A 12,133-nucleotide genomic window follows, 5' to 3' on the forward strand; every position below is an offset into this window, starting at 1 on the left:
CCTGTAGCACTCCAATCCATCGTAAAGGTAGCAAGTGTCAAAGTCCGAGCGAGGGTTCTAAATACAAGAGAACGTGCTTCAAAGTCAAGTGGGAATGAAGCGGAGCTCGGCTGATCAGGGGTCGGTTCAAGGACTTATAGTTTCGTGTGCAGACCGTGCGTCTGCACCTACCCGTCTCCGCGACTACATCTTCGCCATAGCTCAGTCCAAGATTAGGGTCCATGTTTGTGTTTTCTCAGGATCCAAGACAAAGGAAAGGAGAATAAAGAATAGTAGATAGTGTCCCTAGGCTAGGCCACCATGCTAATGACGTTTCAAGAAGAACCCCTTATCAGAGAGAAGGGGTATGTTACTTGAACACAGGGGTCTGATAATGTGCTAAATAATCTCATAGCTACAAAGATAGGTAAAGAAACTCATACATTAAGTGTTATGTGTGTGTACTGTCTATGCCAACAGTGGCAATTGCTAGCACCATGATGAAGAGTCATTTTTACCTCACAAATCGCTTATGGGGCAATATGTGAAAGTTTCTGGATTCTTCACAAATATTTTCTTGCCTTATATACATATCTCTGATACCAAGGAGTGACTTTTCTGTTTACTGAGAGTACTATGGTCACAGTGACAATGTCTCCAGCAGACATCCCTGTGACTGCCCACCTTGGGCACCACTCAGCGGTACTCACCTGTTTCCTGCACACATTATTTTTTAGGTCGAGCATTCGAGACCTCTTGTATATACTTTAGTATATACTTATATGTGTATGTAATTTGTGGGCTCTGGAGTTCAGCCCTAGGACTTGTCTGCTTCTGCTTAGGGACTTTTTTTTCTGTTCAACTGCCTCTATTTAACTGTCTTGATAGAAAACGACCAGCAGAGGTCAGTAAAATACCAGAATTGCTTTCTTGCTTTCTGCTGAGGGACTTTGTTTTTTCTATTTTTCTGGCAAATGCCTCTATTTAACTTTCTTGATAGAAAACGACCAGCAGAGGTCAGTAAAATACTAGAATGACTTTAGCATTCTCTAGATGCCAGTCCATAGAAATTGTCTACCACGAGCACCCGTAGACAATAATATTTTTTTCAAATCGTATATTTTCAGTGATATGACCACAGAAGGCCCTGATTTTATATTAAAAACAGAACTTTAGATTATACCATTTCCAGCTGAAAGGCAATATTTCTCTCCAGGCGTTCCCATAACTGGCGTGTCACGCAGTTTGGTTCTTACTTTCCCTTCATGTTAAAGAACAGTAGATGTTTCAGCACCCAGGCTAATGTGCTGCGTAGCTAAGTACATATAAGGTCCCAAGGGCGAGACCGATTGCATTGCAAATGCTTGTTTTAACCTAGCATTGCACTCTGGATCCAAGCAAACAACTCGCTGACTAAAGCATTCAAACTCGATAAGCTTTATTTATATTATTTTCTTTATATAAGCTTTCTTAGTTTGGGGTACTAATTCCTAAGTCCATGGTTGAGGGAAGTCACTGGTAGATTCGAGTCTACCTTGATTTTTTAACCTTCTGTATGTGTTTTCCCCCCTCTCTACAGGTTGGACCCAGATCAACACACACACACAGTAGGTAGCACCTAGGGGCACCAATTCTAGTATGGGATAGTTTGTCCACTACACATGTTTTTTCCGTCCTGATGAAGCGCTGTGGATCCTTATGACCAGGTTAGGCACGAAACATGTCAACTTTCTGAATGAGTGACCAGAGTCAGGTCTCTCCCCTGAGACAATAGGAGATTCCACCTACCCAAGTCTCAGCATCCAGATTACCAGGCTTCCTTTCAAACCCCGGGGGGAGGGGTATGGCAACAGTGGCTGGGACATACACCACTTTTAGGTGGACGTTCAGCATTTACCTGACTTTGAATGACTCTTTTACATTTAAAGCTGAAACAAGGCAGCCTCCAAAATCAGTGCAAAGGGGACTTTGAATTCAAATGCCCTCAGTGAGGCCTTCCCCAAACATCATCCATATGTTTTGACCTCAGTTTTATTTGTGAGTCTTTGTGTTGAGTCCCCATTAAAATAACTTTAAAAGGACCACCCACCTTCTTGTACCTGCCTGAGTAGCTCGAGACTGGTTGATGAATTGCAGCTGAAGACCACAAAGTTGGTAAAAACCCAAGGCTTATTTATGAACCCTGGGTTCCACCAGAGCATACATTTTTTTGATGGTCTGGCGGTGCAAAGTGCAGACTGAGATCTATGAAGCCGAACAAAGTCACTCTGCTGGGGTTTTTGTGGCCTCGTATATATGATGTAAAGCACAAGTCACTGTAGTGCCTCACACTGCGTCAGGATGGTTTGCCTTGAGCATTGCGGTGGGGTTTCTCGTCCAACACTCATGAATTTTGAAATAATCCCAGATTTACAACATAGTGTAAATCTGGGAATGTGTCAAAACCGCGCACCTCCCCAGGGGTGGCGTAACGAGGAGAAATAACTTTATTTCTCCTTGTTTTTGCCTCTTTCTATGTGTGCTGCATTCAGCAGCAAACATTAATAGAGGAAAACTCCACAATTGATTGTTTTTGTTAAGGAAGGTGTCCTTCGGTGCCGGAAGAGCTAGGGGCCAAAATCCACAGCTAGGCGCATTGCGAAAAAAGGGTCAGATTTCACTGGAAAAATGTGATGTGTCCATGTTGCGTTTTGGGCTGTTTCCTGGTGCGGGTACTAGGCCTACCCACACAAGCTAGGTATAATGTTTATCAGGAGGCTTTGGGGAATGCTGGGTGGGTGGAAGTTTGTGTCTCCCCACAGATTCCAGAACTTTCCATCAAAGAAATGTGAGGGAAATGTTTTTATTTTTACAAAGATTGAGGTTTGCAAGGAATTCTGGGTAACAGACTTTGTGAGAGCCACACAAGTTACCTCTTCCTGGTTTCTCCTGTATGTCTATATTTAAAAAATGCATAGGTTTGCTAGGTTTCCCTAGGTGCCAGGTGAGCTAGTGTCCAAAATCCACAGCTAGGCACATTGTAAAACAAGCATTTGCAATGCAATAGGTCTCGCATTAATTAAGCTTGAGCTATTGGCATTGCTAAATATTGCAACACCAATCGCAACGAAAGCCTATAAATTGTAGGCTAAAAAAAGTGTTTATTTATTTTTGTAGCAATGGTGGCATGCTTCGCTTTAGATGAATATGTTTAAAAGTAAAGTGCGCCATACTGCAATTGCTACAATAGTTAAATGTGGATGCGTTAAGAATTGATGTGTGCACTGATGGCTGGTGGTGTGTGTGCCTGTAGAAATTGTGCACTGATGGCTGGTGGTGTGTGTGCCTGGTGGAAGTGTGCACTGCCGGCTGGTGGTGTGTGTGCCTGGTGGAAGCGTGCACTGACGGCTGGTGGTGTGTGTGCCTGGTGAAAGCGTGCACTGACGGCTGGTGGTGTGTGTGTGCCTGGTGAAAGCGTGCACTGACGGCTGGTGGTGTGTGTGTGTGCCTGGTGAAAACGTGCACTGACGGCTGGTGTTGTGTGTGTGCCTGGTGAAAGCGTGCACTGACGTCTGGTGGTGTGTGCCTGGTGGAAGAGTGCACTGACAGCTGGTGGTGTTTGCACCCGGTGAAAGCGTGCACTGACGGCTGGTGGTGTTTGTGCCCGGTGAAAGCTTGCGCTGAGGACTTATGGTGTCTGTGCCTGGTAAAAGTGTGCACTGTCGGTGTGGTTGTGTGTGTGTGGTTGTGTGTGGTTGTGTGTTTGTGTGTGTGTGGTTGTGTGGTTGTGTGTGTGTGTGGTTATGTAGTTGTGTGTGGTTATGTGGTTGTGTGTGTGTGGTTGTGTGTGTGTGTGGGTGTAGTTGTGTGTGGGTGTGTTTGTGTGTGTGTGTTTGTGTGTGTGTGTGGTTGTGTATAGGTGTGGTTGTGTGTGTGTAGTGTGTGTGGTTGTGTGTGTGTGTTGTGTTTGTGGTTGTGTGGGTGGTTGGATGTGCATCATGAGCAGTGTTCAGCTAAGCTCAGCATACATATTAAACACTTCTATTAACAGGCTGCACGCAAAGACAACAAGCCAATTAAAAATATGGGCAGAGAGTGGGTGGGGCTTCAAAGCCATACTCCACTACTGCATGCCTCGCAGCATTGGCTCTCCCTAGTACACACTGATTGACAGTGCAGAAGAATTGCATCACCTGTCAAGCTCCAGATTAGAAGACCCTACCACCACAGGCCCAATATCAACAGAAAATTAACTATATTAAAAGGGTCAGTATGCCGTTCGCCAACAACACAACATGTTTGAAAAGGCTACAAAAGCAGGTAGTTTCCTCTAGTCTACAATGATGAAAATGCAAGTCCACACAGCCATCAATCAAGAGTAGCAGATACTACACCTGGACTACATTTTGTGATTTCGTACACATTACTTTCTACCCCTAGTCTTAAAGAGTCATGAAAACAGCAGCAAGAACCACAGCGCCATGTTTGCTTTCTGCAGTCCACCTCCTTGTCCTTTTCCCGAAGCCCTTATTTGTAAAAAGACTGTTGAAAGTTAAGGATAGAAGATTTTTAATATGAGTCGGTAACATTAAATCAAGAAGAGCGGGGGAGTATAACTGGCTGAAACAACGTGACTGTCGCCTTGTGAGTGAGTGAGTGTGGGTGAGTGGAGGTGTGTGTTAATGGTCTGGAGTGACTGTGTGTGTGCGTAAGTGAAAAGGTTGAATGACTGAATGAGTAGTGTGCGGCTGAACGGGATTCCGTGAATTGAGTGGCACTTTCAGAGATTAGGTGAACGATTCACTATGACTGAAAGAGTTAAGAAATGAGAGAATAAGTAATTCGGGACTGGCGGCTCAGATTTCTTGAGTAGCGCTCGCTGCTGACCTCCAGGCACTTTGTGATTATGTGGATTGTGGTTTCCATGCTACTAAAAGGTAGGCGCTATTCATTTAAAGAGCCTGCAGGTTCTGGACTGTATCTGCCCCTGGTGAACATGTCAGGGTGTATGCTTTTACCCATCTGGACAGACTTCGAGCTCTCGACCTCGAAGGATAACAGGTCGCGTGTACCCTGCCTAGGTCCCAGCACCGTGCCCACAGACCTCCCCAGCAGAGGCTCACTGTACCGACCTCACAGTGCTACTGAAAACACTACCATTGAGGGTGCAGAACACCGTCTTTTCGCTGGCCCACTGGGCTGATTAGAGACAGGCTCCTATAGTCGGATTAAAGCCTCACTGGTGCGATAAAACCTACACATTTCTTATAAAGGGACTCCTTCCACAGGGGGTGGCTCAGGAACAGGGTGTGAGGCAGGCAGAGCCAGGAGTACAGGCAGGAAACCCAAGCAGGCACCCCCATGTGTTTCCACTGAAGGGCGCATGTTTCAAGCAGTGAACAATCGGAGCTTAGGGACACACGCAGCGCACCGGGCCAGCATCCCCTTGGAAGAGTGGGGCATATGTGTACTGGAGACCCCCTAAGCACTAGACCAGCTTGGGCTGCCTCAGACTGCAGCACACCTACGGGAGAGTGGGGCACGCATGTTCTGGGGACCCCCTGAGCACCGAGCCAGGGCTGGGGTGTCTCATGCAACGTCACGCCTCGGGAGTGCGGAGACAACAAGCCAATTAATTAACAAGCATATGTGGGAGAGAATAACACCGAGTAAGAGGGTAGGTTTACAGACGACCTGACAGGGAGACACGGACACCTGCTACAAAACAAGGCCCGGGATTAAAAGCAAATAAATAAACAAGCATTCCCTCTTCCTCCTGCGCTTCCGCCACCTCCGTTGCTGCTCGCACCACGCTGCTCGTCGTGGTGCCTCCGCGGGCGCCGACGCTCGGCCCCAACTCCCCGCTGCCCTGCTCCTCTTCACACTGGGTCTCCGAGGAGGGGATCTCCTCCGCTCTTTCCTCCTCTCCACCGGCCTCCACCTCCCCCGGGGGCACCTCACCGCTCACTTTGAAGCCAGCTGCACACGCACGAGTAATAAAAAATCGAAACAGAAACCTACAAGGCGCACGTCGTAAGCTGTCTACGGTAGAAGGTCACGCTTGCGACCAAATCCCAAGGCGCGCGTCGTAAGCTGTCTACGGTAGAAGCTCATGCGCGTGACCAAATCCCAAGGCACGTGTCGTAATCTGACTCTGCCATGCTGTCTCAATGCTGTGCGTCGCCATCTCTTGTCTCCACTCGTTGTCGGCTGAGCCGACGACTATAGTCTCGCGGCGAGAGCGCGCTTCGCGCTTTCGCCAGGGCGAGACCTAAAAAAGGTCAGTTTTCACTGGAAAAATTTTATGTGTCCATGTTGCATTTGGGCTTTTCCTGTCATGTGCACAAAGCCTACCTACACAAATGAGGGACCATTTTTATTGGGTGACTTTTGGGAATGCTGGGGGGCTGGAATTTTGTGTCACCACAGAACCCAGAACTTTCCATCACAGAAATATGAGGAAAATATATTGTTTTAACAAAGTTTGAAGTTTGCAAGGTATTCTTGGTAACATACCCTGGTGAGAGGCATACAAGTCACTCCATAGTGGATTTTCCTGGATGTTTAGCTTTTAAAAATGTATAGGATTGATAAGTTTCCTTAGTGCCAGCAGAGCTAGGGTCCAAAATCCACAGCTAGACACATTGAGAAAAAAAGGGTCAGTTTTCACTTGAAAAATGTGATGTGTCCACGTTGCTTTTTGGACCGAATTCTGTCGCGGCTTCTTGGCCTACCCATACAAGTGAGGTGCCATTTTTATTGGGAGTCTTTGATGAATGCTGGGTGGGTGGAACTTTGTGCATCCTTGCAGAATCCATAACTTTCCATCACAGAAATGTGAGGAAAAGTTTGTTTTTTTGACAAAGTTTGAGGTTTGCAAAGCATTCTGGGTATAGAAGCTGGCGAGCGCCACACAAGTCACCCCATCCTAGATTTCCCTGGGTGTCTACTTTTCAAAAATGTATAGGTTTGCTAGATTTCTCTAGGTGCCGGCTGAGCTAGGGTCCAAAATCCACAACTAGACATATTGCAAAAAAAAAGGTCAGCTTTTTACTGGAAAAAAGTGATGTTTCTGTGTTGCGTTTTGGGCCATTTCCTGTCAAAGGCACTAGGCCTACCTTATCAGGAGACTTAGGGGACTGTTAGAACAAGTGTTATTACCAATTGACTTTCTTTGCATTTCTGCCTTCCAAATATAAGACAATTTGTAAAAAAGAAGTCATTTTAAAAAAAATGACTTTCTAATTCACATGCTTGTCTGCGTACCCACACTTTTGGAGATGGGTAAATAAGCAGTGCTTCTAAACTCTATATTTTGTTCCAATTTCTTAATATATGGGTTTCCTTGGTACCTAATTTCATATTTTACCAAATGAATTGTTATATAGCCTGTACACAATGAAAAACCATTGCAAGACGCAGCTCAGTTATTGGCTCTGGGTTACTCAGGTTCTTGGTGAACCTACAAGTCCTATATACCCCACAACCAGAAGGGTTTAGCAGATGTAATGGGATATTGCTTTAAAAAATCTGTCAAACTTAGAAGAAGTTGCACAAAGCGCTGTTTTTTCCAACTCACTTTCAATATTTTAATTTTCAACTGTTAGCTTTGTTGAAGCGGAAATCTTACTAAATGTCATTACTCTACAAACATCACAATTCTTTATCACCAGCTGGGCCCAGATCACAAAAATCACATTTTAATGACCAACTTAAGTAGCAAACCTTGGTCCTCCAATAGATCTTTTGTTAGGTAACAGGGACTTGGATATTTGGAGAAATGTGAGGCAATTTCCTTATGAGGACCTGGTATAAAGAGATGCCAAATACATGCCTATTTCATCAACTTACTCATACACTGAGCCACTAATATAGAGGCAAGAGAATACTGAGAAAAAAACTAGGACGAATACAATATAGAAATACTCATAGAAACATTTATCCATAGCCTCAGTTTGAATGGAATAGTACATAAAATCACACTTCATAATCAGATTTATTAGCAGATAATTAGTGCAATACAACCACACAACATATTGCAGATTAATTAAATGAGCATTTGCTGGATGCCTAGAGGGAGAGAGAGAGAGAGAGAGAGAGAGAGAGAGAGAGAGAGAGAGAGAGGGAGAGAGAGAGACACATATAAAATACAAGATTCAGTTGAGTTCATACAAAGCAAGAGATGGTCGTCATATAGTCCGTTTTGATCAAGTCAAAACTGAAATAAAGCGTGCCGCAGAAAGAGTCAGCTAACCCTTCAGCCATAAGTTTATTTTCCTGCTCAACTTTACCAGCTGGTACGGGCTAGTAAAGTGCAGGCTAAGGACAGTCAGGAGTGTTCAGTTAAATGGTTTGTCATTGAAGGAAATCAAAAATCAGTCCGACAGCATGCCAGGCAGGGAAAACGGAAAAGACAGCCAGCCCGACTCCTTCTCCAGGGGGTAATTATACTTCCAAAAGTTCATGGTTTACACCCACAAAGTATCTTTTCGATCAGCTCGTATGGTTTCAATTGGCTGCTCATGGTGTGATCAATACTTCATTTGGAAATCTAAAAACATTAAGTAATGTTTTTGCTAATCCATTAAGATCCAAATTGTACATAGTTCCATCCTTTCCACGGAAATAAGAATACTTCCTTTTACAGTCCATCAGCTACCAGACGCTTTCTCTAGTTTTGCTATCATCTTGATACATTTCTGTTGACAGTGTTGCTAAAACAAAAGTGAACCTATTGTTTTAAAGTACAGAAAAGAAACTTCACGAAAAGTTCTCACAGCGGCTAAAATGAATACTTCAGCTCGATTCTGCATTTTTGAACAAGAGAGAAAAAGCTTTTGAGACCTACATGAAATTCAGCTGAATAATTTTCACGTTATTGATTATTAGAAATCACACATTATTAATTTGATTTAGAGCTTTCTTGATTTCTTCAATTACTATTCTTCTCGAGCAGTTATATGTCTATATTAAGCACTACTAAAAAATCATTTGCACCTTTGACATTTTTCAAAATATTATTTTTGTGTCATTTCCAGGAATGCATTTTTATCACATAATGTTAGAGAAAACTGCAGTTTTGCATAACTATTGATTTTTACTGAATTAAGCATTTTAATAATTTCAGAAGCTTCATTGTATGAACGTTATTTCATTTAGTGCATATTAGAAGTTATTGTCATCATTGTCTGTATTTTAACTAAGATTTGTTTCTCAATTAAGTTTTTTGATACATATATAAGGTCATTTTTTCTCTTTTGTTTTTTTACATTTTTCTCGTTTACACGCTATCATACATTTCTGCATGCTTTTACGAGGCAGTATGAAATGTCACATTTTTCAACTTATGAATTTTTCATGTTTTTATAAAGAAATAACTATTGTTAATCTCTTTAGAAAGGGATACTTGATAGAGACAAATGTCTTTTTAATATTTACGCTCCATCAGTTTCTATATAAAAACCTTGAGGGATCTACAAAAAGGATCCCTTGCTGAATTTAGAATGTTGTCTACACCAATTTCTACAACTAACTGGAAGGAGGTTGAAAGTACTTTAAATAGCAAAAATAGGCTATGCCCCAGCAAAATGCCAAAACTGTGTAGAAAATGTTTGTTTTCTGACAAAAGTCTATCTGTCCCTGAAAGCTGAGAAGATTATGATTTCAGTGCCACAAACCCTTTGTTGATACCATTTGCAGGAAAAAAACAGACGCTTTCTTCTGCAGCATTTTTTTCTATTTTCTTCTTTTTTTTTAAAACATAATTTTGCTGTATTTCGGCTAGTTTCTGGGTCCCTTCCCGGGGAATCTACAAAACCTGGGTACCTTTAAAATCCTCAGGGAGTTGAAAAAAAGGACGCAAATTGATACTTCTAGGCAATGAACAGGCTACACCTCCCTAAGGATCCTTGGGAATGCCTCCATGATAGCCTTATTCCTCATCAATCATCATCAATCATCATCAATCATAGATTTGTTCAGCATAGCTACTCATCCGGGAGAACCTTAAGGCACTGGGGGGGGGGGGTTGGGGGTAACAGGTCCCAGATGGTCATGGTGCTCTGTCAAAGAGACAGGTCTTGAGGTCCTTCGTGAACTTGAAGAGGTGGAGTGGGAGGGTGTTCCATGCCTTGGCCATGAGGAAGGAGAAGGAGCGATCTCCTGTTATGATCTCCCTGACAGGAGGCACCGTAGCAAGGGAGAGCTGAGCCGAGCGGAAGAATCTTTGGGGCGCATGGAATGCGAGGCAGTAGTTCAGGTATGTAGGTCCGGTGTTGTGGAGGGCTTTGTGGGCATGGGTGAGAAGCTACATTCCTAAGGGTGTAAACCACAGGGTTAGTCAATGGGGTGGCCACAGTGTTCACTCTCCAGTTTGGTGAGTACAGGCTTGGATACTTCTAGGCAATGAACTGGCTACAACAGCTTCCTTAGGATCCTACGGAACGACTCCATGATGGCCTTATTCCTCAGAGTGTAAACCATAGGATTCATAAGTGGGGTGACCACAGTGTACAGCAGGGATAAGACTTTCTTTAAATTCAGTGAGAAGTGCATTGACGGAGCCTCATACATTATGATCAAGGAGCCAAAGAACATGCTGACCACCACAAGGTGGGAGCTACACGTGGAAAAGGCAGTTTTCCTACCCTTATTGGATGTAATTTTAAGAATTGCAGAGATAATATATACATATGAGATTATGATGAATACAAAAGGAATCAAGGCTATACCAGCTGTAAAAAGGAAAACAACTATTTTAATCAGAGTGGTATCTGAGCAGGCGACTTTCAGGAGAGGTTCTAACTCACAGAAGAAATGGTCCAGCTCATTAACACCAAAGAACAGTGCTGTACTCACTAGAGAGTGGACGAATGCCACCAACAAAAAAGAAGCCGCACAGGATCCCACAGCCAGATGAAGGCAGTGCCGCAGACCCATGAGTGTTGGGTAATGTAAAGGAAAGCATATGGCAAGATATCTGTCGTAAGCCATCACTGCCAGAAGAAGGCACTCAGCAGATACCATCCAACCAAAGAAGAAATACTGTGTCAAACAACTGCTGAAGGAAATAATATGGATTTTTGTTAATAAACCACCTAGTAAGGTGGGTATCACATTGGAGATGGCACAGACATCAAACAGCGATAAGTTCACCAGGAAGACGTACATGGGAGAGTGAAGGCTGACTTCCATGTAAACTGTTATTATAATGAGGAAATTTCCAGTCACAGTTAACAGGTAAATGACAAAGAAGATGATGAAAAGGAAGGTCCTCAGTTGCGGGACAACCTGCAGTCCAGTGAGTAGGAATTGTGCAACATCAGTTGTGTTTCCGGAGCACTCTGCTCTTGCCATGGCTATTGCCTATAAAGTAAATAGAAAAAGAGACATGTAATATTTTTATATAATACAATTTCTTTAGGGTATCAGTAGTTGAAGACTGCAGAAATGTGTACAGACAGATGTGCTAAAGCCTAAACATAACAGACACAGCACCGTAGCAATCTCACTTCCACTCGACCCATCTGGCTTAGATTCTGGATCAATGGTGATGAAGCAAAGGCCATGTTTTTAGGTTTCATATGAAGGTAATCTATGGCTTTCAGCTGTAAATGGCAATTAAGCATACCAAGTGGTGTTGAACTGTGTTGGTGGTGTAGGAACCAAGATAGCCGATAGGTGATGAGCTCCGGCCGGTAGCTACCGGCCAGGGATCGCCTTTTTGGGCTCTAATCCCTCAAATGAACCCCCTCCTTGGACCCTTTTCACTCACCTGGGTCGTGTGGACTGCGGTCTTTGTCTTCTCTAACTCCCGCAATGGAGTCTTGAGTACCTCCGGATGCACCACGATTGTAGTCTTGAAGTCCTGATGGCAGAGACCTGATCAATATGACCGATGCCCGGTACTGATACCTCCGGGTCTAGCCAGCGCTATATAAAACTCGTTAAATAAATAATATATGTCCAGGTAGAAGGGTATAGACTATTGCCCACCTGCTCTTTGGCTGACATGACGTTTTATTACTGCAATTCAGTAATAAAACGTTGTGTTACGTCATGTTATTTTTATTAGTATTAGTGTACTATCACTGGGGAGGGTATCTTGGAGCTGAGTCGGTGAGAGTTGAGCCTTGCCTAGCACGAGTGGGGGAAGATATACTAAGAGGCAGGTGTT

General features: G+C 43.6%; 1 protein-coding gene across 1 annotated transcript; it reads right to left on the reverse strand.

The window, feature by feature from the left end:
* Positions 1-10,371: 10,371 nt before the first annotated feature.
* On the reverse strand, positions 10,372-11,313 carry LOC147678814 (olfactory receptor 11A1-like). Its single transcript, XM_086945735.1, has one exon. It carries the CDS (start codon positions 11,311-11,313, stop codon positions 10,372-10,374), a length of 942 nt encoding a protein of 313 aa, XP_086801861.1.
* Between the last annotated feature and the right edge of the window lie 820 nt (positions 11,314-12,133).

This window comes from Lissotriton vulgaris, chromosome 12 (assembly GCF_964263255.1).
Source record: "Lissotriton vulgaris chromosome 12, aLisVul1.2, whole genome shotgun sequence".
NCBI lineage: Eukaryota > Metazoa > Chordata > Amphibia > Caudata > Salamandridae > Lissotriton > Lissotriton vulgaris.